The sequence below is a fragment of the Perca fluviatilis genome, chromosome 17, assembly GCF_010015445.1.
Source record: "Perca fluviatilis chromosome 17, GENO_Pfluv_1.0, whole genome shotgun sequence".
In the NCBI taxonomy this organism is placed as follows: Eukaryota; Metazoa; Chordata; class Actinopteri; order Perciformes; family Percidae; genus Perca; species Perca fluviatilis.
In genome coordinates, this window is record NC_053128.1 from 30,161,180 (window position 1) to 30,183,976 (window position 22,797).

The 22,797-nt window shown below is 40.8% G+C and overlaps 1 protein-coding gene across 10 annotated transcripts in view; it reads left to right on the forward strand.

Moving 5' to 3' along the window:
* LOC120545415 (calcium/calmodulin-dependent protein kinase type II subunit beta) overlaps nucleotides 1-16,518 on the forward strand; it is a 57,341-nt gene extending 40,823 nt beyond the window's left edge. For 3 of the 10 annotated variants that reach the window (XM_039779712.1, XM_039779711.1, XM_039779713.1), the window contains exons 15-21: nucleotides 6,438-6,503; nucleotides 7,747-7,791; nucleotides 8,418-8,466; nucleotides 12,429-12,504; nucleotides 14,278-14,372; nucleotides 14,521-14,757; nucleotides 16,057-16,518. In XM_039779712.1, coding sequence (XP_039635646.1) covers nucleotides 6,438-6,503; nucleotides 7,747-7,791; nucleotides 8,418-8,466; nucleotides 12,429-12,504; nucleotides 14,278-14,372; nucleotides 14,521-14,756 — 567 coding nt within the window. In that variant the 3' untranslated portion in view covers nucleotide 14,757; nucleotides 16,057-16,518. The remainder of the gene's footprint in view (nucleotides 1-6,437; nucleotides 6,504-7,746; nucleotides 7,792-8,417; nucleotides 8,467-12,428; nucleotides 12,505-14,277; nucleotides 14,373-14,520; nucleotides 14,758-16,056) is intronic. The other 7 variants (XM_039779717.1, XM_039779716.1, XM_039779718.1 and 4 more) reach the window with 3 other exon arrangements.
* Nucleotides 16,519-22,797: the final 6,279 nt, after the last annotated feature.

Consider the following 22,797-nt stretch of genomic DNA (forward strand, 5'->3'; position numbering starts at 1 on the left):
AAATCCAATCCTATTTATTTTGAAGGTTTTATCCTCTCACTTCCGCCGGTAACATCTCTCTACCTGGCTGGTTTGATGGGAGCAGTGTTACAGACACTTCCGTTTGGCACAGCTGGCACTTTGCATCCCTCCACCGCAGACATTTTTCACCCAAAGTATTTCCCCGGTGCCAAATCAGAGCTCATTAAAGCATTGGTCATCTGAAGGGAGTACTCAGACGCTGAATCTGCAGCGACTGACGTTATCGGTGCACCTCTGTCAACTCCGCTCTCCTCTTCAGTCACACAAGTGTTTGTCATTTGTTGCGCACTCAGGTTCAAGTGTCTGTTTCCAGTGTACAATACACTGCATGTCCGTGTGTGTGTGTGTATTTGTGTGTGTGTGTGTGTGTGTGTGTGTGTGTGTGTGTGTGGTGTACCTGCTGTGTTGTTATGTATTTGTGCTTGCATGAGTCAGTGTGAAGCCTCAGTGTAAACCGTGGATGAGCAGTTCAATGTACGCTGCGTAGGGAATTGGTTAAATTTGTCTCAGATTCAGAATGTTATGTACAGATTTTTTTTTTTTTTTTTTTAAGATTATTTTTGGGGGCATTTGTAGGCCTTCATTTCCACAGGACAGATGAAGACATTAGCTCTACCAACTGAGCTAACCTGGCCACACATGTACAGATCTTTTAACAGAGTTCCCGAAGAACCTAAAGAATGACATTTGTTTTTAATCTTGTAGGAGCAAAATAACAAAATATTATGTTATGTACACAAGTTATTATCTTGTAAGAACAACATGTATATCTTGTGCATAAAAGTTAGTATCTTGTGTACAAAGTATATATACTTACCAGACACTAACTTGTGCACATAAGATAAGTATCTTGAGTAATTTTTGAGAAGCAGAAGAAGTGCTATAGCTGTCCCACACATTAAGATAACTTGTTTACCATTAAAGAAACTTGTGCAAGATATGGATATATATTTTCACACGAGATTATAACTGTGAGCAAAAGATATGGATCTTATTGACACAAGGTTTTAACTTTTTGTGCACAAGATATCTCGATTATGCAAGATGTTATGTGCAAAAGATATAGATCTTGTTTAAATATGTTAATAACTTGTGTGAAAAGATACGGATCTTGTTCACGCGAGATAATACTTTATGCACAGACCATATTTTTTTTGCACTAGACAATAACTTGTGCACACAATATCAAACAAAAGATGAAGACGGCTTCCTCTCATCTTCTTCCTCCTCTCTCTCAGTCTCTCCTGACCTCTTTCTTTATGACACACTCTTTCATTAACCTGCATCTCCTCTTTCCGCCTTCAGCCTCTCCTCTTCCTTTCTTCCTCTTCTCTCTCCCCCTCCCCTCTCTCCTCGGGTGGCCCTATGCTAATCTCAGATTATTTCCCACCAGATGATTAAGCTATCATTACATAATCACAGTTTTTTTTTTTTTTCTCCTTTGCTGCACCCTGACGTCACAACAATGCACACAACCCCGGAGCTATTTCAGTATTCCTGCATTAGCAGAGCCACCCGCTCTCCTTTCTCTCGCTCTTTGTGTTACACACTCATCTCCTTTTCTAGTCATTTCCTGCGGACATGCTCTTTTCTTCTCTGTATTCGGGTGCGAATGCTAAGGGCAATCAAAGAGAGTTCAAATCAATTGTTGTAAAACGATTGTGCTTGACAACTTCATCATCTTAAGAGGGGAGTGACAGTTACATCTGACGGCTGGTGACTCTGTTATGGAAGTCATGACAGCTAATATTAATACCTTACAATGGAATTGCAGGTATTTTCCATCATATATTTCCTGATACCGAGGAAAGTAACCAAGTATGTGCACACTGAGCTACACAGTAAGCTCTGATTTGGTGAGTCGCAGGTCAAAAGACATCAGGGTTGCTAAATGAAGTTGAAAAGTGAACGTTTTTAAACGTTTACAGTACATTAAGGCTTCACAATATGAGGAAAATATGCGATAGCGTTGTTGACTATTGCGATAGCGATATTACTTTGCGATAAATAAACAGATATTAAAGTGTACTCAGTTCTGCTGCTTTTAGTATTCTGCTAAAATACAACTAATACTGGGTACTCAGTCCCCTTTCCACCCCAAGTCCGACACCCCTGGCAGCTAACACACTGACTATGAAGAAGTAGCTCATACAATACAATACACACTTCAAAACATCTGAGCTATCCCTTTAATATGTCAGTGTTGTTTTTCACCTTGTTCTGCTGCACCCATGTGGACAAAAAATGAATTGACGCTGCCTTAATTACATGTAGTTAAATCTTTAGTGCGTAATTTTTTTTATATTAATGAACATCCGTTACATTCAAGCCATTGCCAAATGAGTTTTTACAAAACTATTTAAGACTATCAGCTAATATCAGGTAGGTGCGCGATCACGGAAGGCTTGCATCATGTGGATGCAACAACAGTTTTATTGTCATTACTTAGAATTCCTCACGGGGAAGACAGAAACTACGCAAACTATTGCTTAAATTTAAATCACTCTCCAACCATTACCACATATTTCATGTTGGCACAACTGACAGATATTATCAGTCCTTTAGCGTCACATTAAATAACAATAATTTGAAGCCAAATTGACCAAACACCATGTTTTTAGCGCTGGTGTTAAGAGTATAAATCTAAAAAGATGTTTGTTGAATCAGACTCGGAGCTGGTCTTCTCAGATGAAAGATGTAATTAATGTGCAAGCCGATCAAACAACTTGTCTCTGTTTCCTGCTAAATTAAACATCGTCATTCATTTCCACAGCGATCGTTCTCTTAAAACGGACAAAAATGTATTTTAGTCTTTTGTGCTACACAAAGATAATTTATTCATTTAGCAGGAATATAAATCGCCTCCCACCCTACCCCCCCCATCCTAACAGAAACTCTCATGTGAGATAAAAACCCATATGGTGCAGCACATTGCTGAATCTCATGATTTCCTCAGTCTGGGTGGTTTGTGTTTCTGCTGTCAATCACTCTTCAGCCTCCGATCTCGTCCAAATGGCCAGATTGTTGCTCCTTGTGAGACACTTTGTGATTTGGGTTTAAATAACTACGTTTGTTACGTAACTTACGTGGGGAGCGTTAGTTAAGAACGTGAGTTATGTAAGAAAAGTAAGTTAAAGGACAATTCCGGCGCAAAATGAACCTAGTTATGAACAGTCATGACCAGGCGAACGACGAACGCCGTGCTTGAGCTATGTTACTGGTTACTGGCTGCACGGCGTTTGTTGTTCGACTGGTCGTGACTTTTTTCCCAAGATGGCACCTGCTTGTATACGTGAACGCTACTGTCTTTATAAACTATCTTTTTAATAAACTGTCTGTACACTTACAAAGTTCTCTATGCTTCGGTTTACATGTAGGGACCCTCATTATGCTACCGTGGAAGTGTGGTGCTATTTTGAGCCTTGATAGTGTTGTAGAAATAGCGATTTCTTTATAAGCTAATCAGCGGTTGAGCTATCTTGTTTCAAGCTAGAGACACATTCGATTAGCATGAAAACATATCCCAGAGAACGGTCGACTCGGTACACATATGTTATTAACCCCTAGGTTCATTTTGCGCCAGAATTGTCCTATAATTTAAGGAAATGTTGACTTTTGGTTTCAGACGGCCTCCTCCTGTGGGTACACCGGTTTGACCCTTCCATCCACACCGACCACTTCTCCATGCTTCTTTATATTACGTTCTCCTTAGAGGCTCCCGATTACGTGGGTGATACTATATGAATAAAGTGCATTACTTTTGTTGGTATATTTTACAAACTGAAAATGATAACAGCCTGAAACCAAAAATGACCAATTATCAGTCAGAAGGATTCATCGTCCTGTATCCATGTATCCATGTATTCTGACCTGTTGGTGGCGCTAGAGGAGAGGCCACAGGTTTATCGTCGTCAGTAGGATTCATCCTCTGGGGAGCATGAATGTCTGTACAAACTGCCATGGAAATCCACCCAATAGTTGTTGAAATATTTCAGTCTGGACCAAAAGTGGTGAACTAACCATCCGAAAGATATTGGCATTGCTTTTTAAACATGACCTGTAACCTTTATTTCTTAACCTGCACATCATTTCTTTTTTTTTAAGATTATTTGGAGGGTTTTTCCCTTTAACCCTGACGAACTTCTGGCAAATTTGAGATTTTCTCTGCAAGTCAGTCTGGCCAAGAGCCCATTAATGCCCATTTCCAATTTTTCCAAATCGAGGCACCAATCACAACCGTTGAGGCGGGCTTTACACAATGACGATAGCGCAGCGACGGCGAGCAGCTTTTTTGTTTACAAGCTGGTGTGTTTTATCTTTATTGTTATATACTGAGGCAAACTGGCCTCAGAAAAATAGCAAACACAGCACAATATGTTGAACACTTGACGGTGAGGGTTAATGATTCAAATACTCAGACTGGCTTTTACAATGCTGCTTATTAAGTGAATGAGTTTGATTGGCTGACAACAAAAGACTGTGGTTGTTCTCCTGCCATGAATGATCACACTGCTGGTGCAATTAGTTCGTTTCAGCACATGAAAGGCACCACAATGTAACGATAATATCAGATGGTGGTTTGCAGAGTTCACGTGCAGGGCTGCAGTCTGTTCTGCAGAAAGGCTGCATAGCTGATGGATTTTAAATTTGACTTTCGAATGCTTGTTTATCCCTCTGGCTGGATTGCCGGCAGGATAAACATCACAGCAAAAAGCTTCAAAGGGGAAATCCGATGCTTTAAAATAGGCTCGCTGATGTTTTTGCCCTTTGATTTTTCAGTGATGCCAATGGGCGACCTTAACGCCAGGGTAATGCCACAGACGGGGTCACATCAGCAAAAGGCAAGCGACTGTAACAGTTTGCTGTGAACTCATAATAAAACATGTCACAGCAGTTAATGCATAAAAATCTCAAAACACCCAAAAACTTCATCATGCCTGGACGCGGCTTTTTGTTGTAGTGTGGACGGAGATAGTTTTTTTCTTAAAACGCTGCCTGAAAATAAAAACGTAGCTATGGATCCAATTAAAATATACAACAAAATAGAGTTGCACCTAATGATTATATTCATTGTCGACTAATCTGTCAATTATTTTCCAGATTAATGGATTAGTTGTTTGGTGTCAGACAATGGTGAAAAATGTAGATCAGTGTTTCCCAAAGCCCAAGACGATGTTATTAGAGATAGATATATTCAGTTTACCGTCACAGAGGAGTGAAGAAACTAGAAAATGTTCACATTTCAGAAGCTGGAATCAGAGAATTGTGAATTTTTTTCATTGGAAAAATATCTCAAACCGATTATTTCGATTATCCAAATAGTTGGCGATTAATTTAGCAGTTGACAACTAATCGATTCATCTTTGCACCTCTACAACAGAACTCATGCAAATAGGGGGGTTACATGAGAATCTACATATTTGCAAATGTTCTTACATCATCTCTAAAGACATTTTCTCTCTCCTACACTTCTCCATCTTCCCTCTATAATGACCAGAATGTAGTTTCTGTCTCCGATTGTCTTCAGTCAAACACAGTTATCAATTAGAGGCGAAACCTGCTGAGGAAAATAACGAGCAGTAAAAACACACCGTTCATTAGTTTAAGCATGAAGTCGCTTTGCCGTGCCTGCATTTGTGTGTTTACGTGCATGCTGTAATAGATGAAGAGGAGTTGTTGGTCATGTGAGTGCTTATAAAACAAGGTGTCTGTATATTTAGCATATTGTTGGCTGTTTATGTGTCCTATGTGAATGTCCTGTTTCCATAAGTGCTGTGTGTGTGTGTGTGTGTGTGTGTGTGTGTGTGTGTGTGTGTGTGTGTGTGTGTGTGTGTGTGTGTGTGTTTTCCTCTGCTTAAATGAGGCATTTGAAACGTTGTTTAGTCGGGAGGGATACATTAAGAGACGCTAATGTCTGTTGGAAGTGCTCATGTACTTTGACAAAATGGATGTGAGGCTTCTTTCCTTATATCTGACAGATGTTGCAGAGGTGCACAGCTGTCATTGGTTTTATTTGCCATCTGCCAAATAGCATCCCGAGCCGGGGGAAAGAAATGAAAATGGAAAAAAAAGCTCCAGACTGAGAGTATCGGAGCTCTCTGACTGGGATTGATTTGGATTTTTACTGCAGCTAGAAATGATGAATGGCAGAAAAAGCTTTTTATCTAACTAAAACTGTAGGGGGACATGCGGGGGAAACCTTTTTTTGAAACTATAGCGTGTCTGTTCTCTGGGAGTGGAGTGCACTCTCCTTGTTCTTTCACTATTTTTGTCTCTGGAGCACTCTTGTGCTATTTTTGTCTGTATTACACTTCTTTGTTCACACGGTAACCACCCACTTTACACAACCAGCAGATGGCACCTCTCACCCTTGTTCCTGAGCACTAACACAGCACTTTGTGTTTCCCCCCGCACAGCCGCAGACGAACAGCACGAGAAACAGCACAGTCACCAGTCCCAAAGGACACGTCTCTGCTGCACTGGTATGCAGCTCTGTGTCCGTCCGTCCGTCCATCTGTCCGTTTGTAAACGCAGAGTGTGTGTAGGTGTGTGTATGAAAGAGAGACAGAGAGAGGTGTGTGTTGTTTCGGACAGTGGATCATCCTGGTAAAATCAGCAAAAAGTTGGCAGCTTTTCAATAAAAAGGCCGACACTGTTGGGAAATGCACGTGTTCCCATTCTTGCCGAGAGTTAAATGAAAAGATCTGAGTGTGGAGTTCGAGCCAGGAGACTACCAGCCAGTGGTGGCATGTAACTAAGTACATTTACTCAACTACTGACATACAGATTTAAAGTGCTCGTTCTTTACTTGAGTATGTCCATGTTCTTTTCCTTTATACGTGTACTCTTTTACAGTGGCTTGCATAAGTTTACACACCTATGCTAAAGTTGACTAAAAAGATTAATAAAAATCCATCTTTTGGAAATTTATCTTAATGCCTTAATTAAAAAGAAATTGGAAAAATCCAACCCTTAAGGACACCAATTTTCTTTGTGAATGAATAATGTATCTTGAATCAATAAATGTTCTTCCTTTTTAAAGGCCAGTTATTTCATGGATCCAGGACACTATGCATCCTGATGAAGTTCCCTTGGCCTTTGGAATTAAAATCGCCCCCCCACATCATCACATAGCCTTCACCATACCTAGAGATTGGCATGGGGTTCTTTCCATAAGATCATTTCTCAATGCAAATCAAACCAGCTATTAGGCTAACTGAAATAAAATCTCTAGGTCCTTGGTCTGGACTTGACATATGAAACCCTGACATATGTGATTCTTGATTCATTTCTATGAAATGGGACAAAAAGTGATGAGAGAGAGAGAGTGTGTGTGTGTGTGTGTGTGTGTGTGTGTGTGTGTGTGTGTGTGTGTGTGTGTGTGTGTGTGTGTGTGTGTGTGTGTGTGTGTGTGTGTGTGTGTGTGTGTGTGTGTGTGTGTGTTTACTAACGGTTGTATTGGTAGCTACAGACCAATCTTTAGTATTGATGGTTTAATTTGAGAACTCTTACAACAATCCTCCAACTCATTAACTCTTTCTAATCTTTAATCTTTCCATGTATTACTCACATCCAACTCTATTAATCTTCCTCTTATGTCTCTCGAACTCTCGTTTTGTCTTCATAAAACATTCCCTCTCTGTTGCTTCTCTTTATCTGCATTCCCGTCCCCTTCCATTTTCTCTCCTTTCTTTCTCCCTTCCTTTCTCTCCATTCTTCCTCCAGGAGCCTCAGACTACAGTTATCCATAATCCAATAGATGGGACCAAGGTACATCCTCCTCTTCCTCCTCCCTTCGCTCCATCTCTTTAATTCATTTCTCACCCTCACTCCGTTTTCTCTATCTGTGTGGGTAAAGCTGTATTTGGAAAAAGCAGAATTTGTGTATGTTGTTGAATATCTTTATCTCTGTGTGCTTCTCTATGTGTATGTATGCATGAGAGAGAGAGCTGGAGCTGTGAGGTGTTTGCTTGTCTTATACTGCCCCTCTGTGTTCAGATAAATGGTTCATTCTGGTGGCTGAGCAGTCCCTGTATGTCAGCAGATTGAGCCCTCATCGTGCCGCTGTTCAGACTGTGTGTAACAGCGGCTAAACGTCCTGTGCCGTGCAGTGGTGTGTGTCCGTCAACACCGAGGCAGCAGAGCTGCTGAGCCACACGTACAGCTGTATCTGTGCTGTACTGCTGGCGAAAATCTTGGCGTTAAGATTGAGTCATGTTGTAGATTCGGTGGCAGAAACTCTGTGTGTGTGTGTGTGTGTGTGTGTGTGTGTGTGTGTGTGTGTGTGTGTGTGTGTGTGTGTGTGTGTGTGTGTGTGTGTGTGTGTGTGTGTGTGTGTGTGTGTGGGTGGCATGTTCATTTTTTGGGTAATTAACTATTTTTTGTGCACTTTACAGGGATCATCTGACAGCAGCAACACCACCATTGAGGATGAAGATGTGAAAGGTGGGTCTCACACACACACAGACACACACAGACACACACGCACCTACATAGGATACACACAGACACACACACACACAGATACACACACACACACACACACACACACACAGACACACACGCACCTACATAGGATACACACAGACACACACGCACACAGATACACACACACAGACACACAGACACACACGCACCTACATAGGATACACACAGATACACACACACACAGACACACAGACACACACGCACCTACATAGGATACACACAGATACACACACACACAGACACACAGACACACACGCACCTACATAGGATACACACACATACACACACACACAGACACACAGACACACACGCACCTACATAGGATACACACAGATACACACACACACAGACACACAGACACACACGCACCTACATAGGATACACACAGATACACACACACACAGACACACAGACACACACGCACCTACATAGGATACACACAGAGACACACACACACAGACACACAGACACACACGCACCTACATAGGATACACACAGATACACACACACACACACACAGACACACACGCACCTACATAGGATACACACAGATACACACACACACAGACACACAGACACACACGCACCTACATAGGATACACACAGATACACACACACACAGACACACAGACACACACGCACCTACATAGGATACACACAGATACACACACACACAGACACACACGCACCTACATAGGATACACACAGACACACACACACACAGACACACAGACACACACGCACCTACATAGGATACACACAGATACACACACACACAGACACACAGACACACACGCACCTACATAGGATACACACAGATACACACACACAGACACACAGACACACACGCACCTACATAGGATACACACAGATACACACACACACAGACACACAGACACACACGCACCTACATAGGATTACGACGGCACGGAACACAGCGAACAGACTCGAGTCACTGACCTCGCCAGACTGTCCGACAGCCGATTATCGGGTTGGTGTGTCAGCACCATTAACACAGACTTTTCCGGTGTTCAGCCGAAATCTGTGACCCATCACAATGTGTGACTGTAGCGCCGTCTACCTGCCGCAAATCATTCCGTGACTTTGCGGGACAAATCGGACCGGGCAGAGGACTTACTAAAAACTATATAAAACTAGCGTTCTTTTCACTGTTAGTCTCGTTTGGTGTTACAGGTCATTTAAGACCACCAGATGGAACATTACACAGTTTCAGAAACATTTAAAAGTTACATTCACTTTAAGAAAAGTACAAGTTCTTCAAAATTGTATATGTACATGTACTTAGTTACATTCCACTGCTGGTATTGTATAATGACAATAAAGATAAACCTTGAACCTTGAAAACCCTCCAGAATTTCACACAATTTAGGAAAAATCTGATAAAAATAAATATCATTTTGTGTAGCAGAAAGATTTCTTCTTTTCTCCCATCTTTTCGCCTTCTACTTGGGGAAACAAGACTCACTGTGTTAGTTTTTTTTTTTTTTATCTCTTAAATGCTTTTCTTTTATGTAATACTGTAAGCAGCACAGACAAAACTCACCTCCGCCGTACTCAGGTAAGGAGACAGATACAGTGGTACTCGTAAGTTTATGAACTCATGGTAAAGTTGACTAAAAAGAGGAATACAAAAAAGCATCTTTTGGAAATTGATCTTAATGCCTTAATTAAAAAAATTAGGAAAAATCCAACCCTTAAGGACACCAATTTTCTTTGTGAATGAATAATGTATCGTAAATAAATAAATGTTCTTCTTTAAAATACAGGGGGCATAAGTCAGTCCACCCCTATGTAAAATTCCCATAGAGGCAGGCAGATGTTTATTTTTAAAGGCCAGTTATTTCATGGATCCAGGATACTATGCATCCTGATAAAGTTCCCTTGGCCTTTGAATTAATTGCCCCCACATATATACCTTTCACCATACCCCGAAACATTACATACCCTTCCATCCACACCATCACATACCCTTCACCATACCTAGAGATTGGCATGGGGTACTTTCCATAAGATCATCTCTCAATGCAAATCAAACCAGCTATTAGCCTAACTGAAATAAAACCATGCCAATCTCTAGGTATGGTGAAGGGTATGTGATGATGATGGGGGGGTATGGTGAAGGGTATGTGATGATGTGGGGTTTATGGTGAAGGGTATGTGATGATGTGGGGGGTATGGTGAAGGGTATGTGATGATGATGGGGGGGTATGGTGAAGGGTATGTGATGATGTGGGGGTATGGTGAAGGGTAGTGTGATGATGGGGGGTATGGTGAAGGGTATGTGATGATGTGGGGTATGGTGAAGGGTATGTGATGATGTGGGGTATGGTGAAGGGTATGTGATGATGTGGGGGTATGGTGAAGGGTATGTGATGATGTGGGGGTATGGTGAAGGGTATGTGATGATGTGGGGGTATGGTGAAGGGTATGTGATGATGAGGATGTGGGGGTATGGTGAAGGGTATGAATGATGTGGGGGTATGGTGAAGGGTATGTGATGATGTGGGGGTATGGTGAAGGGTATGTGATGATGTGGGGGTATGGTGAAGGGTATGTGATGATGTGGGGGGGGCCAAGGGAACTTTATCAGGATGCATAGTATCTGGATCCATGAAATAACTGCCCTTTAAAAATAAACATCTGCCTGCCTCTATGGGAATTTAACATAGGGTGGACTGACTTATGGCCCCTTTTTTTTAAAAAAAAAAATTTTTTTTTTTTATTAATAATATATTTTTAAAAAAAAAAAAAAAAAATTGTGGTTTGTTTTTTTTTTTTTAATTAGAAAAAATAATTTATTTAAAAAATTAATTTTTTTTTTTTTTTTATTTTATTTTAGTTTTGGGGGGGGGTCATAAACTCATGAGTGCCACTGTATTTCAAAACCTGGACAAATAAAACCCCAAATGATCTGGGCACCACTAGACTTGAGTGAGGAAATGTGTTTTCTGTAATTTGGGTGAACTGACCCTTTCAGTAAAAATTTGAATGGAGGACTTTTATGCTGTGATGTTGCTATGTGTACTTAATATGGAGCCTTTGTTTAGCTTTTTGTGTTGCATTGAAGGGGAAGACAGAGGGAAAATAAACAGATGTGTGATGGTGGGGGGATGGATAGAGGCACAATATAAAATAAACTACAAAGAGAGAGAGAGAGAGAGAGAGAGAGAGAGAGAGAGGGGAGGGGAGAGAGAGAGAGAGAGAGAGAGAGAGAGAGAATCAGAGTGAGCTAAGCCATCTTTATTAGTGTCGGGAGGAATCGAGGAAAGAAGGACACAGTAAATCTCATCTGGGCCAGGAATAGCGTGATGAGCTCAGGCAGCCTCACATGCGAACGACAGAGAACTGATGGCTGATGGCTGGAGGTAGAGAGCGACGCGGCGTCTAGATGGAGCAGGAAGAGGCATTTTAGTTTGGAAGAAGAGTAAATATGTAGGCGAGGATCACAACTTTCTGCACGGAAGTAGTTTTTAACGTGTGCAGTAGCATGGAGGAGATCTCACTGATGACTTACAATGAGTAACAAGCTCTCGGGTGAGTTCATCCACGCTGTGTTTGGGAACGAGTTGCTATCCTATTTAACCACACTTCCTGGATTAATATTAGTGTACATTTCACAAACTATATCTCCTGAACTTTCATCAACATCTTTGCACATCCTGCACAACACCATAACGCCTTCTTTTCTTCTTGTTAAAACAGTTGTAGTGTACATATTTGTTCATTTATGTTAGAGTTTCTTTTACATGTATTTACTTTTAACAGTTTATGTTTATGTATGCACCATCCACCAAGGCAAATTCCTTGTAAGTGTTACTTATATGGCAAAAAGAGCTGAATTTAGTGCAGACGAGTGTCAGCGAGTGCACTGTGACAGTCGCATTGTTTCTTCTCTGCAGCTCGCAAACAGGAGATCATAAAGATCACCGAGCAGCTGATCGAAGCTGTCAACAATGGAGACTTTGAGGCGTATGCGTGAGTCCAACTCTCCGTCCTTCTTGTTTCTCATCAGCTCATTGGAAAAGTCGGAGTTCATCCTGTAAAAGGAGCACTAAAGCTCTCCATCAGCCGCACAGAACCATTAATCTGATTGACGTACCAATGTCTTTTGTTCAAGAGTAATTACAGACATTGTTTTATCTTTTTTTTTTTTTTTTTTTTTTTTCCTTTTTTTTCTCTCTATGTCTCTCTCTCTCTTTCTCTCTCTCTCTCTCTCTCTCTCCCCCACACAATTAAAAATAATGCTTTGGCAGATTGAGTGAGGGGAGGGGCGGTTAAAGTGTGCCCGCAGTGATGTAAGCCCATTTACGCAACGATGCCATAGTCAGGCAAGGGTTTAACTTACTGAGTCAAAATGTTTACTTTCTAGGTCAAAAGTATGAGATAGTTGAAGATTTGACTTACTAAATTAAGATTATAACATCCTAAATCTAAATGATGTGATAGTACAGTAACAGTCTAGGTTATGACTTGCTAAGTCAAGATTTTGAGTTACTAAATCAGATTTGTAAGTTAAACATTAAAGCTACTTAGTCAAAAATAATGAGGGACTAAGTAAAATGTTTTAGTTAGTAAGTCATAACTTCAGTATGAATTACTTCAACAGTAAGCTATTGTAGTCAGAATAATACGATTGTAAGGCAGAAGTTAGAGCTAGGTCTTTAGGGATTTATATAATGAGTTACTAAATCAGAATGATAAGACACAGACACAATAATGATGTTAAAGGTCCTATGACACGCTGCTTTTTGGATGCTTTTCTATAGACCTTAGTGGTCCCCTAATACTGTATCTGAAGTCTCTTTTATATAGACCTTAGTGGTCCCCTAATACTGTATCTGAAGTCTCTTTTATATAGACCTTAGTGGTCCCCTAATACTGTATCTGAAGTCTCTTTCCCGAAATTCAGCCTTGGTGCAGAATTACAGCCACTAGAGCCAGTCCCACAATGAGCTTTCCTTAGGATGTACCATTTCTGTGTCTGTATTATTGAGGAGGAGAGAGGGGGGGGGGGCAAGGTGGAGAGTGGGGCTGTGGCCTTGACCACCATTTGAAAGCCATGATGTCTCTCTCTCATGGGTGGGCCAAATTCTCTGGGCGGGCAAAGCAGAGAAAGGGGAGGTAACCTTGCTCCTTATGACCTCATAAGGAGAAGATTCCTGATTGGTCCATCTGAGCTTTCATTTTCTCAAAGGCAGAGCAGGATACCCAGGGCTCGGTTTACACCTATCACCATTTCTAGCCACTGGGGGACCATAGGCAGGCTGGGGGAACGCATATTAATGTTAAAAAACCTCATAAAGTGAAATTTTCATGCCATGGGACCTTTAAGAATAACTTTTGAGTTACTAAGTCAAAACCTAAAGGTACTACCACGGACAGTCAGCTCTAAAAAGTTTGTGTTTTTGCTCAAGAATTAGCATTTTTGAATAGAACATTTATTCACAAAAATAATAATAAGCAAATTAATTAAATAGAACTGTGAATAGATTCCTGTCGTGTTCAGCGAGGCCTCGGTAAACGTCACAAACCTCAAAGTGGCACTATGACGTTATCAAGCTGTAGTTTTTCTTTTTTCTCTTTTTCAGGTGTATGATTTAATAATGCTACATATTTGCTGAATTTTATTTGTATTGTTCCCTATACAATATGTATACAAGCGCATTCATCACTTTAAAAACATGATTTAGAGTTTAAAACATGACATTTAAATGTGATATTGCGACCTGATTCTGCGTGTTTTTACAGGAAGATCTGCGACCCTGGCCTGACCTCGTTTGAGCCGGAGGGCCTGGGTAATCTGGTGGAGGGAATGGACTTCCACAGATTTTACTTTGACAATCGTAAGCCTACAGTTCAAACTATCCTTAAAGCATTGTTACGTACCGAATGAGCTGTGGGTAAAAGCGTTCTAAAGTTTGATCCCTCTCTCTCTCTCTCTCTCTCTCTCTCTCTCTCTCTCTCTCTCTCTCTCTCTCTCTCTTCCGTCAGTCCTCTCCAAGAACAGCAAACCCATCCACACCACCATCCTCAACCCTCACGTGCACATGATCGGGGACGACGCCGCCTGCATCGCCTACATCCGCCTGACGCAGTTTGTCGATGTGCAGGGCCATCCTCGCTCCAGCCAATCAGAAGAGACCAGAGTATGGCACCGCAGGGAGAGCCGGTGGCAAAACGTCCACTTCCACTGCTCAGGAGCTCCCGCTGCCCCGCTGCAGGGATGAGGTACAAACACAACACACACACACACACACACACACACACGCACACACACACACACGCACACACACACAGGTTTGTGGCCCTAGCTTTGTGGGGACCCATCATTGACATAATGCATTCCCTAGCCCCTTACCCTAACCTTAACCATCAAAACTAAATGCCTAACCTTAACCCTTACCCTAACCTTAACCATCACAACTAAATGCCTAACCTTAACCCTTACCCTCACCTTAACCATCACAACTAAATGCCTAACCTTAACCCTTACCCTCACCTTAACCATCACAACTAAATGCCTAACCTTAACCCTTACCCTCACCCTAACCATAACCTAATTCTAACCCTAATCCTAAAACCAAGTCTTAACCCTCAAACAGCCCTTTTGGGGTCCAGCATTTTGGCCCCACAAAGCTGTCGGGACCCCACAAGTATACTGGACTCCCGGTTATGGGACCCCACAAATATAGTTAAACAAGCCCACACACACACACACACACACACACACACACACACACAGATACACACACACCCACACAGAAACGAGTCTACGTAATACGCAGGTATACACAGTAGGCTACCCAATAAGAAAGCTCCAGGATTTCCATATGCTGTCTTAAAAATGCCCAATGACACACAACAACAAACTTTCCATTATATTTTTGATATATTTTGAATTGTTGTCTGTCTTTTTTTTCCTTCGCATAGGCTAAATAAAGGGATTTCCACCGTAAATTGGTGAATAAAAGTTATCTGAAAGCAGGAAATGAAGTCTTTGACGCTCAAAATAACCCTGGGAGAGGACAGCCAGACCCCCCCCACTATGATATGCCCCCCTCCCCCAAAGGCAGATTCTGGTCCATATATATAGGCCAATATATTTACGTTACATTAGACCAATGTTTCTCAAATGGGGGTCCGTGTACCCCTAGGGGTACTCTGGAGTACTGTAGGGGGTACGTGAGATTCCTTTTTCAAATATATCAGTCATGCATAATTCATGAAATTAATTTAGTTATGGATTCTAAACATTTGAAGTAACTTTTAAGTGTGTTTCAGTTACAAGCTTGTTAAGTAAATCAGACACTAATGGTGCAGAGCTGTAATGTACCTCTTTATATAGCCTTTTTTTCTACCAAAAATGCTTTGCACTTGTCAGGGGGTGCTTGGCTAAAACAATATTTCAAAGGGGGGTACATTATTGAAAAGAAGTTTGAGAACCACTGCATTAGACAACACCACACCAATTTTAACCCTTTTGAATTCAGTGTTTAAGCGATGACTTTTCGTCTCCTTTCCTTCCAGGTCTACGAGACTGAAGAGGAGGGCTAGAGGAGCGGAGGAGGAATGCGTGGATAAGATCTGAGAGAGCAACAGAGGACAGAGAGGTGCAAGCAGATGCAAGGGGGGAGTCTGGAGAGTCTGTAATTTCTGGGATCGTGGTCGTCCTCCTGCTCTCTTCTCTCTCCGTCTCTCTCCACATACAGCCGACAGCCGACGCTCCCATCATTAAACCTACACTACAGCAGTGGGCGTATCAGCCGAAAAAAGAAAAGAAAAGAAAAAAAAAAAAGGAAACTCTTTAGCCTGCGTCTTGTCTTCAGTTGAGACCCGGACAACGCCTGTCCTTCATCCAGCGTGGCACTCTCTCACTCTCTTATTCTTACTTATCTTCTAGTATTATTATGGCTGCCGTCTAATTGTTGTGCTCTGTCATCTGTAAAGTATATTTATTAGTCATTTTAAACCTTTTCCTTCTGGTATCTACTTCTTTTTCTTTTTTATAATATGACGAGCATGACTCCTACGTGTGTTCTTATTAGCAGTGGCTGTTTTTTTTCTGCACGACTAAAGGCTGCCTGCTGTGTGAAATGAACAAACTGAACCACGTCGTCTCACAGAACGAGACCAGTGGGTGTATTTAATTATCCCTTTTTGTTTTGTCATTCAATTGATCTTTTTTTTTTTTTCTTCTTTTTTTTTTTGTTCTCTTCCTCTGGAGTGTAGTTGACCCTGAACCCTGAACGCCTCCGCGTGTTGCCCGGACCCCCCGAGTCCACCGGCGCCACGCAGCATGCTCACACCTTAACTGTCGTTCGTAACCGACTCTCTTTGTAACGAACGTCGCGATGACGAGCTACTGAAGCTACGACAATGGTTGAAATTATAGTATCACGCTGTTTATGTAAACTTCCAGTTTCATCGTGGTGACATTGACTACAGTTATATGCTGTGGATGGTATTTTAATTGCATGATATTCCGAGTTAATAACATTGGTTCGTTGGGTGTTATCGTGCATTTTGTGTTCTTTTTTTGGACTGAACTGCTGGCACGCTATACTCTATTGCCTCTATTTTCTGGGCTCTGTAAGTGCATCAACTATTCTTTGTGTTTGTATGATAGCGTAGTTTATGAGGATACTGGCGAGGATCATGACAGAATATGCCTTTTAAAAGAATTTGCTGGATCCAGATCAGCTTTAAAAAAAAAAATAGCTCTTTACTGTATGGAAGACAAAAAAAATCCTATTTAATCACTCACGTTTTTTTTTTCTCGAATAAATCTGACTGAAAATAATGCCACAACTCAGATTTCACGTCAGGGTCTTAAACGCACAATAGGCCTATGTCAGAACTAAAACTAAAAGGCACTTTCACTTTCTCCCGTTAGGATCCCTTCAGTGTTCATCGTTCAGGAGAGTTTTTAATCCTCAGAGGCAGGGGCGAGTCTAGGATCAGACCTTTAGGGGGGCTCAGCCCCTAATGAGAATGTGACATGGATACAGTGCTTTGTCAGTGTTAAGCCCAACATCAGCTAAGGCTTTTTTTGACACTATTAACAGTATGATGGAACTAGACCTGACACTTATAAGTCACAGTAATAGCGACCAATTCGACACACTGTGCTAACATTCAGTAATTTTTTTTGCTTACGTTTCAATTTGGGTTCTTATCTGCACCATGAAATGACCAACTTCTTCTCTGGGGAGTACCAACGTTAAACTACACAACCGTCTCCTGCTCCCCCTCGGACAGATCAGATAGAGACTCCCACAACCTCCTCCGATTGGCCAACACTATATTTCTGTTAATGGTAATTTTTTTGTCCTCTGTCACTAACAGACAAGTTCACAAACTCTCACTTAATTTCTAAAATTGATTAAAAAAATAAATACAAAAAATGATATTATAATTTTTAGGGGGGCTGAGATGAAATTAGGGTGGGCTTGAGCCCCCTTAAAAAGGGTCTAAAATCATCCATGTGCAGAGGTATCCTCCTCTCCAAAACAAACGGACCCGCTGATTAAAACCGGTAAAATAAACACACTGAACAAAACAGTTTCATGTTAAAAAATCAGAGTTGCTCCGACTCTGTTTTGGCCCGTCGGCGGACAGGCTGCGAGCCGCGCTGCTGCTAAAGTTTGCTCAGCTTGATTCTCTGTGAACGTAACCGTCTGTTTGTCCTCGGGTCAAATTTGACCCTTTTTCAAAAAGTTTCTTCATCAGAAATTTGGGTTTCTTTCAATCAAATTGTCAAAAAAAAAGATTATGTGGATGGTTCCACAAACCCGCTCTTTCACGAGTAAAATAAACGATCAGTTCACTACTTACATTGAATTTGGGTGTTCTATTCAATTTCATAGCATTCAAAAACAATTGCGAAAGAACGTTGAAAAAAGCGTCAAAAAACGTGAAAAAAATGTGACAAAAACATCAGAAAAAGCTACAAAAGAATTTCGGAAAAAGTGACAAACGTTTTGCGAAAGACGAAAACTAAATGTTGCATGTTCGACAGGAAGACAACACAAGGGTTAAGTTGACTAAAATCTTTCATCCATTTCATATACAGAGTTAAAAACCACAGAGATCGTAAAAAGTGTATCGTAAAAAATGTGTCCTAAAACTGGATAAAAAGTCTATTTATGAGCACTTCTGGCAGAATACCACAACGCTGACGCATGCGCTAAATAGACATGACGTCATCGACAGGCGACCATATGACACGGAGCGTTACCTTGAATAAAATGACAGATTTTGGGACAATTTGGGATAATTTAAGTACACAACTCAACATATAGAACATTTGTCTAGTCCTTTTTTAGACATTTGAATGCGGAAAAGTTACATATTATATCTTTAGTTTGGATTATTCTCTGCTTTTTTATAATTAAATGCAGCTTTTTGAATTCGCACTTTACAAGAAAAGACGGTGTTTTAAAAAGCTAATCAATGCATTGACGTCAGAGACGCTTAGCCAGGATTTTTTAGGAAATCGAGTCAGAACAACTTGACCCAAACACCCAAAATAAAGTCTTAAAATATGTTTTAACATTTCATGTATTCAGCTAATGGTTCTGGTATATTGTCCCAACATAGAGGTCTCTGCCCCGTGAGAACCACGTATCTCCAAAAGGTAAAAAATAAATAAAATCAGATAATTCAATGCACCAGTCTCTCCTCAAAAGGGCGCCAACATCTAACGACAGGAGATCAAACACTATTGGACTGACCCGCTTTTAAAGTTTTTTTATATCAGATATATGGGTTTCTTTCAACCAAAATGCCCAAAAATAACATGGATGCATGCAGGTATGTTGTATGGGTTCCCTACCATGTATGCATCCATGCATCCATGTTCTTCGCAGGTAAAATTAATGATTACTTCCAGGCTTCAAAATTTACATTTTCGTCTACCAGCCAAATGGCTAATGAATGTTCAAATATTACCAGCCATTCAATAGATTACCATTGGTTTTTTGGCTGGTGAGTGAAGCAAATCTACCAGCCACTTGCATATTTCACCAGCATTTGGCTGGTAAACGGTGCTAATTTAGAACCCTGATTACTTCCATTGTATGTATATTTATATAAAAAAATGTTTTAAATGGTTTTAAACCTCTCCTGACTAAACTTTGACATGAACCTGTCTGTGATTCTCTCAACATGCTCTGATCTTAACTATTAGTCAAAATAATTAATAATTTCTGCTTTTTTTGACTAAAAAATTAGGTATAATGTCGTTTAAATTAGGTTTATTGATCATGAATATTAAAAGAAATTGAAAAAGTGAGAAAAACGTTTAAAAAAGGGGCATAAAAAGAGGTTATTTTTCAATTTTGACCCGGAAGGACAAGTTCATGGTCGACAGGGAGACAACACGAGGGTTAAAAGATATTTAGTCGTAATGCTGATACAGGGGGGAATCTATAAACCTCAGTGAGGGCAGTAGAGTAGTTGTCTGGTCTCTAAAATGTCAGAAAATGGTGAAAACATTTGGATCAGTGTTTCCCCAAAAGCCCAAGATGATGTCCTCAAATGTCTTGTCTTGTCCACAACTCAGATATTCAGTTCACTGTCCCAGAGGAGAGAAGAGACTACAACAATATTCACATTTAACAAGCTGACATCAGAGAAAGTCGACTTGTTTTTCATAAAAAAAATGACTCAAACCGATTAATCCATTATCAAAGTAGTTGACAACTAATCGATTCATCTTTGCAGCACTAGTGTATTTTGTTACCATTGAAACTCCCATGTAGGCAGTGGTGTAGTCTAGTATTTTGTAGTGAGTATACTGTGTTTTTTCCCCATCCATTTTTTTGTAACGTTACCGCGTACAGCATCAGCCTCATCTGGCTTATTTCCTGTAGTTTCTCTAACGTAAGCGTCTGCTGCAGTGCCACCCGAAGCTGCAGTAGCTTCAGGGGCAGGCTTACGAAAATAATGAGAGTTTAGTTTGAGTTGGCTTTCGTTTCATATCTACTTTAGCGATTCCCATTAGTTCATTTCATGTTTGCACAGAGAATGACCGTCAAGCTACTGTGTTGTTGTTCCTAGGTGACTTGCAACACAGACGGGGTCAATTTATGACCAAAACGTTACGTAACCTTGTGCTTTTGTAATATGGAAATTCTTGACCTTTAGTGGGTTTACGGCATATACCTGCGTATCACACAGACCAGTGATTCTCAAACTTTTTTCAATAATGTACCCCTTTTGAATAGTTGACATGGCACTGTCATGAACACATGAACCCTAAACCTTACCCTAACTCTAACCATAACTTGTCATGACAAAAACCGAATGTTATTTACTAAAAGAAGCGTTATGTCATGAATGTTTATGACTTGTTTATGATGTTTATGACACGTTCATGACAATGTTGTGTCACTCTCATGTAGATACTTCCAAGTAAAGTGTAACCATTGTTTCTTTAAGCCAAGTACCCCCCTGACCAGCGCTAATCATTTCTGGTAGAAAAATAAACGTCTCTATAAAGAGTAGCAATAGATTTACTAAACAACAGCTTTGTAACTGAAAAAAAAAACATTTAAATGCTGATGAGAAAAGGAGACAAAAACTGTAAAAAAAAAAGACAAAACCTTGGAGAAAGATGGTAGAAAGAAGGAAGGAAGTAAGGCAAGAATATGTTGAAAATAATATAACATTTTTCAAAAACAGTGACATAACTTTGAAAAAAATGAGAAACTTGTAAAAAGTAGGACAGTAGAAGGAAGGAAGGATAGAATAGGTCCAAAGAAGGCGACACAAATGTCACATAATGGTAGGAAAAAAAGTCTACATAAAAAGGAACGATGTTCTGGACAACAGCCTCGTAACCATTAAACATTTGTTGCCACTGTTTGTTGAAATAGTTCTTATCATGGTCTCCCCTGGCTGTAGATAGGTGGGCCAACGCATTTTTTTTTGTCTCAGTGCAAGTAATTAGTTTTTTTGTCTTTTGTTGGCTCACTTTTGCTCATAACATGCTAACTGGCAACATAGGATTCCATTCACTACGCTAAGCTAACTAGCGGTGGCGCTGCCGGTGTTGCACCGGACTAAAACGATGCATGCACAAAAAATGCGTTGGCCCACCTATCTACAGCTAGAGGAGACCCCACCTATCTACAGCTAGGGGAGACCCCACCTATCTACAGCTAGAGGAGACCCCACCTATCTACAGCTAGGGGAGACCCCACCTATCTGATAAGTGATAAGAACTATTTCAACACACGGTGGCGTAGCCCTTTAAGGATCTCACGTACCCCCTGCAGTCCTCCAAAGTACCCCTAGGGGGACACGTACGCCCCATTTGAGAAACACTGACGAAGACTATACCACTGAATTTAGGGTGTGAACCTCCTTCCTGTCCAGTCTAAACCATCATAGTATCAGTGCTTTAGTAGGATTACGTGAGGTCGCTCCCTCTGAGGCAAACAATCCTTATTTTGTTCGTTAGCGTTTGACCAGGGTGTAATGTCTACGCTACAACTCAAACGCTGTTCAAACCGCTTCACAAGAGCTTTGGGATTTATTTGTCTGTTATGATCGGGAGACGACTTGAGTGCCAGGAACAGAACTCTACTGTGTGTAAAACGAACTTTCTCTTGGTTTCTCGTTTATTTCTAACGTTATCATACGTATTCTGATAATGATGACGATGGTGTGCATTCAGAGTCTTATCAATATTAAAATGTGATCAGATGTAATCAGTGTGTGAACCAATAAAATGACAATGCAAGAGAGCACAACGCGCTCCTTTTTTCTTCTTCTTTTCTTTTTTTTTTTATATCTCTCCACTCACGGCTACAGAACATATGCTGAAGTTTGTTTGTGCGCATGTGCGTGTCATTTTGTGTCGGTTTCCTTGGGTTAATTACTGTAATCCAATCAGGCTCCGGTGTGGCTGTAAGTTTGAACCAGAGGTCAGAGTTCAACCTGTCGAGGGGGGGGGTCGAAACAGTCTGAACCATCACAACAGCTCAGTATTAAAGCTCCATTTGTAATGTTTTGAGTTGATTCTTAGCAACAAACAAAAAAAACTTGGTTATTTCACAAATATGTGTAGCCTGACAAGCCAGACCCACATCCAGATGTTGGGTCTGGGAACTCAGCATTGACGGAGCTCAATCCGAGGGGCGGGATAAACGGTTGTCTTTCAAATTCCCCCTGCACGCAATAGGATAGCGCTACAGCCAGGCAGCAGCAACGCTAGTTGATAGATTCAACTTTTGCCGTATCTTCCTTTTTTAAGAATGATTT